This window comes from Xenia sp. Carnegie-2017, unplaced genomic scaffold (genome assembly GCF_021976095.1).
Source record: "Xenia sp. Carnegie-2017 unplaced genomic scaffold, XeniaSp_v1 HiC_scaffold_6, whole genome shotgun sequence".
Taxonomy (NCBI): domain Eukaryota; kingdom Metazoa; phylum Cnidaria; class Anthozoa; order Malacalcyonacea; family Xeniidae; genus Xenia; species Xenia sp. Carnegie-2017.
In genome coordinates this window covers 8,683,396-8,688,489 of record NW_025813526.1, presented here as the reverse complement: position 1 = coordinate 8,688,489, position 5,094 = coordinate 8,683,396, and the positions used below count along the sequence as shown (strand labels likewise).

Below are 5,094 nucleotides of genomic sequence, written 5' to 3'. Positions count from 1 at the left end.
GCCATAAGGTCTTAACGTCGGAGGTTTCATCCAGGGAAATAGCGACAAATGGGCTCCTCATCACTTCATCTTTTATTGCTTTCAACATAACGTCCTTGACAGCAACAATCAAATCGTTCTGGATACGATTAGAAAGTCCAGAAAACACGGTTGCTGTATGAAGATGCTGTTCAAGCGTGGGGTCATATGCACTTAGCAGTTTTATCAATTCGACGTAATTGCCCCTGTTGGCAGACTCCTCCAGCTCCACCCGACCTCTGAAAGAAAGTTCCTGTTTGCCAAGAAAGCAAACAACATCAATGAAACGGCGAAGTACTTCTCTATTCTTGTGCACCATCAAGTTGTGAGCTGAGATGTGTTAACGGGCCTGTTCGTCTAGCTGCATGTCGATGCGTGCACGCCCAAAACTGGCATTCATTAAGCAACTGGACAAGTGTGTCTTCGTTTTCTCGTGTCTGTTGACGGCATTACACAGGTTGGCCAAATCATCGTATCCCTTCTTGCACCAGACTGTCTTGTCTGTTGAGTTGAACAAAAGACACGGCCAGCAAAATAACTTATTCAATTTTGAGGAGCCAGCCAGCCAATTGTACTTGTCTTAATTTGACGTCGGAAAACTTCGAATAAAGACTTTACCACTTCGCTTGGATGTTGTATGTAGTCCTTGCAACTCAGGAGTGGGACGGCCACCTTCGACGATCTCTCGTTTCTCGGAAAAACGTCACAATCCAAATGAGCGGGATAACAGTGATTCCACAATGCATTCAGTCATGTTGTACAGGTGTCGTGAAAATACCGAATGTAGAAGTAGAACATAAAAGGATGAGAATTCCTATGCTATATATTTTATAGGAACATCCAGGGGCGGATCTAGGATTTTTCATATGTTAGTCAAAAATTTATGACGTCATATGTGGCCTCAAATATGACGTCATAGATGACATCATACATTGTATCTTATGCAGCGATTTATAAAACTTTAGCGATCATAAAATTGCGAAAACTAAGATGAATTCCCTTTAATCAGATGATGACAGACTGTTTCGCCCAATATCAGGGCTCTTCAGCATGCCTAGGATGATGCCCCAAATTTCAAAGCATCATCCGACATGGACAGCCCTTTAAAGAGCCGAAGCCAGCAACGTGGTTATTGCATAGAATTAAATGCATGTCCTTTATACATAGGTACATCAACAATTTTATCAATAAACTAAAAAAGAATTTAGATGTAGAAAGACAAAATTTAAAAAATTCTCATGATTTCAATTAAATTTAAATCTAGTGTTGCCAACAGAAAATTTATCAATTACGCGTTGCACATCTGGAAGAATTTCCTGATGAATTTTCATTAGAGCAAGACCATTTAACCGTTCCTCAACCATAGTACTCCGCTTATAATCTTTAAGAATTCGCAGCGCTGAAATCGAACGTTTACATTCGCATGAAGTTATGGGAAGGGTTCCTAATATTTGAAGTATGACCTTTATGTTTTGAAAACCATCAAAATTTATAGCTTTTAAAGTTGTAGCTACATTACTTGGATAAGGACCTTTACAATGTTCCCAGAAGGATTGCCATAATAACAACTCTGCATCTAAACCTAACTGATTGGGTAAATCAGCAACATAAAATTTTGAAACAATCTTAAATTTATGTCTCCAGTCAATCCCATTTTTTATAAGAGAAAACATTTTTGTTGGAACAATACTTAGTCCTTGATAAACATTTACACTTTCCGTGTCAAATCGCGCATCCAAAGACGAGAGAAGATGGTCAATTAAAGGAATCGTATAGATTCGTTTGCAATACTCCGAGATAGAACGATAAGGAGCGTTAGGCCTTGTAGTTTGCCTTCCATTTGTCCTACGTTTACATTCTTCTACCCCAACCTTTGCCGCTAACGTCAAAGCAATGTCGTACCATTGATCATGATATGAATCAATAGAATTCCTCACATGTGCAACACTGCTTTTCAAAGAAGAGATCAACTCAATCCCGTCCATAACATCAATACTCTTTCCTTGCAAAAGCTGAGTAACAGGAAGCGTTAGATCAAAAACATTTCTGGTAATAACCAAGAGGGCGATAAAATGAAACTCAAAAAGACCTTCAAGCAAAGAGGATGCATCAGCAGCGAGAGAGGGACTGCCACATTTTGCCATGTTATCCAGTGTGTCAAAAATTTGAACAAACAATTCTTCAAAAGTGTCTAAACCTTTAACTCGTTCTACTCATCTGGTTCTACAAACATCTGGCAATCTAGTCTTTTTTGAGTCCGTTTCTAAACTATTGCGTACAGTCTCCTCAAACGGTATATTGCGTGTTTGACAAATATTGATAAAATTTGTCACATCTTTTATTTTGTTAAGTACTTTCTTAACCTCAATATCTGACAAAGAATCACAAACTGACAAATTAAGCCTATGACTATAACAGTGGGTATATAATGCTTTCGAGTTGAGCTTCAAAATTTGGGCAGCCAAACCTTTAACACAACCTGCAACAGCACCCGCACCATTATAACCTTGTCCGCGACAGTCTTCAATTGGCAAGCCAAGGTCTTTAAGTTTATCTAGAATTGATTTAGCAAGGTTCTCTCCACTCAATCCCCACTTACATTGAAGAAAGGCAATGAACTCCTCTCTTATGTCCATATTCTTATCAATAAAACGTAAAATTAGAGCCATGCAACCCCACTTCTCCTTCATCATGGTGTTTAAAAGTAAATGCAGCATCATTCCAGCGTGAAACCGGTTTAGAAAACAAATTTGTAATCTTAGAAGCTTTACCAGGGAAGCGATGACCAAAAAGCACGCATGACAAACAAAATGCACCATCTTTTGATGGGGAGTAGCATAGCCAGTCATATTTGTTTAGCCAGTCATATCTAAAGCTCCTACCACCGGTCTTAGGAAAGGAAAAATTCTCATCAGGCCTGAAAACATTTTTAATCAATTGAAGAACACCAGAAGTATCTAAGCCTTTAACTTTATCCTGGTAAGTTGCAACATCAAAATTATGCACAGAATGATACTTCTTTTCTGGACAAGATTGACTAGCGGAGGACTTAATTGGTTGTTTCAATGTGATATAAGAAGTAGCTTGTTTGGCAGAAGAAAAAGTTTCATTGGGCTTTTTTTCAAATAACTTGGATGGCTGTTTTTCTGATGCAGTAAAAAAGTTAGAAATAATTGGAATATTACCAGAAGGAAATTTTGCCACCTTCTTGGAAAATAAGGAAGGCACCTTACGTTTTTTTGCTGACGTTGTGGCTTGTGTAATGTCAGCAGACTTTCGCTTGTGTGCACTTGCATGAAAAGAAGAGGGACAAAATGGTTAGGCTGAAATGATTCTCCAGTTCTTATGTCACCTTCATGGCAGAATAGAATATGAATTTCTTTTCAACCCTAGTAGTATGCAAGCGGGGTTGAATAACACGATTAAATAAAAGTTTGAGCCTGTGTTGTCCACAATCCGGATAATATGTAACAATACATCTTTTCAAAACTGAAGACAGACCCAAAATACAAAGAAATGATGACCATTTACCATCATTGCAATTAAAAAGCCTCTTTCTTCACTAAATTTTCCTTACTAGCACCGGTATCTAAGGACTCGACAGAGACAGATAAAGGTAAAAGATTTTTATACTTCTCTTAAAAAATCAGGATGCTCTTCAATGGCAGACAAAAAGCAGGGATGCTCACAGTAAAATGAGCATTCAGGAAAAGCTCAAGTGAGGTTAAGATTCTTAAAGTTGGAACCAATCTATCATCACCAAGCAGAGACAAAGACACGGAACTGTACAAGCAATTCCCTGAAGCTTCTGATCCAAGAAAATACATGAAGCTGACGATGAAAGAATTTTTGGGTTTGGTTCCAAAATGTTCTATATATGACATTATTTGATAAATGTATTATATAATCATGTTATAATCTTATTTAGTTTTATTGAGTAATAAAATAGCTAACTGACAATAAAATCTCGCGTAAATATGATATTTACTTTATGTTTTTATATTGACAAAATCTACATTCTCTATATGAAATGTGTAATAGTGCTGACAACTATAAGCAGGGAATGAATATAAGTAATTCAAATAGGATAGTTAATAGTAGAATTATAAAGAATCAAGGAATAATCAACAAGCAGGTTGAACTGAAAATTTGACAAGTTTATCTCACTGTACATTCATAAAGTTTTTAAAATGAGAGTCTAAAACCACAAAAATCAGCAAGTTGAAAGGTTGATGAGATTTACACAACACAAGTGACCTGTAATATACAACCAGACGTTTTGCTGGCAACTTATAGCAAGCAGACTTTGTATAGTGCTTTCGTTTTGGAAACACAGCACAATTAAGCAAAAATGCTTAACTTCCCTTGAGATTTATCTGCCTGCCAGCAAACCGTGCGAACGTAAACAAGGCAAGTCATCAATACCGTTTGTATGCATATTTACATTCTTACATATTGTAAGTGAAATATGAGAAAAATTGTACAAAATATATAGTTAACCTCAAAGCTATGCACGATGTTTCCTTTTGATTTCGAACAGCCAAAGGAATATAAGTTTCCGCGCAATAATTTCTGCTAATGCTGTTTGACGAGCTACTTATGGCACCCAATAGTTGCTCAAGCGATATCTCATCTTGCTCATTTAGTTGCCTGGCAAGATCAACATAAAAACCTGCCAAAACTTTACAATCATCTGCCGCAAAGGCAGCTTGAACAACACCGTAATCCATATCAGATACAACTGAAACTTTTTTAAACAAAGCGTGATTGCAATTTTGCGATGTAGCGAAAGATAAGACCTTCAAAATAAATGACCCCCCGCTGTGAATCAGTCAAAGTATCAAATAGCGTAAAATAACAAAGTAAAAATACTAGTCGATAATATAAAATATGATTGTTAGAGCCCTTGAAAGTCGTCAATCCATCAGGCCTCCCCACAGATACATCAAAACTGCAAGTTTCCATGGCAATAGGCGAATTGACCAATGAGAAGACTAAGATTTGACTTTTTGATGGATCTGTGGGCTTGAGATCATATTTGAGGCTAATTACACAGCTTTCCTTAAAAAAACGGCT

At 37.1% G+C, this 5,094-nt stretch overlaps 1 protein-coding gene across 1 annotated transcript; it reads right to left on the bottom strand.

The window, feature by feature from the left end:
- Window positions 1–1,262: 1,262 nt before the first annotated feature.
- On the bottom strand, window positions 1,263–2,162 carry LOC124457070 (52 kDa repressor of the inhibitor of the protein kinase-like). Its single transcript, XM_047007361.1, has one exon. It carries the CDS (start codon window positions 2,160–2,162, stop codon window positions 1,263–1,265), a length of 900 nt encoding a protein of 299 aa, XP_046863317.1.
- Window positions 2,163–5,094: the final 2,932 nt, after the last annotated feature.

Excerpts from the sequence above, each read along its gene's own strand:
- LOC124457070 (XM_047007361.1), bottom strand. The coding sequence starts at position 2,162 with ATGGCAAAATGTGGCAGTCCCTCTCTCGCTGCTGATGCATCCTCTTTG.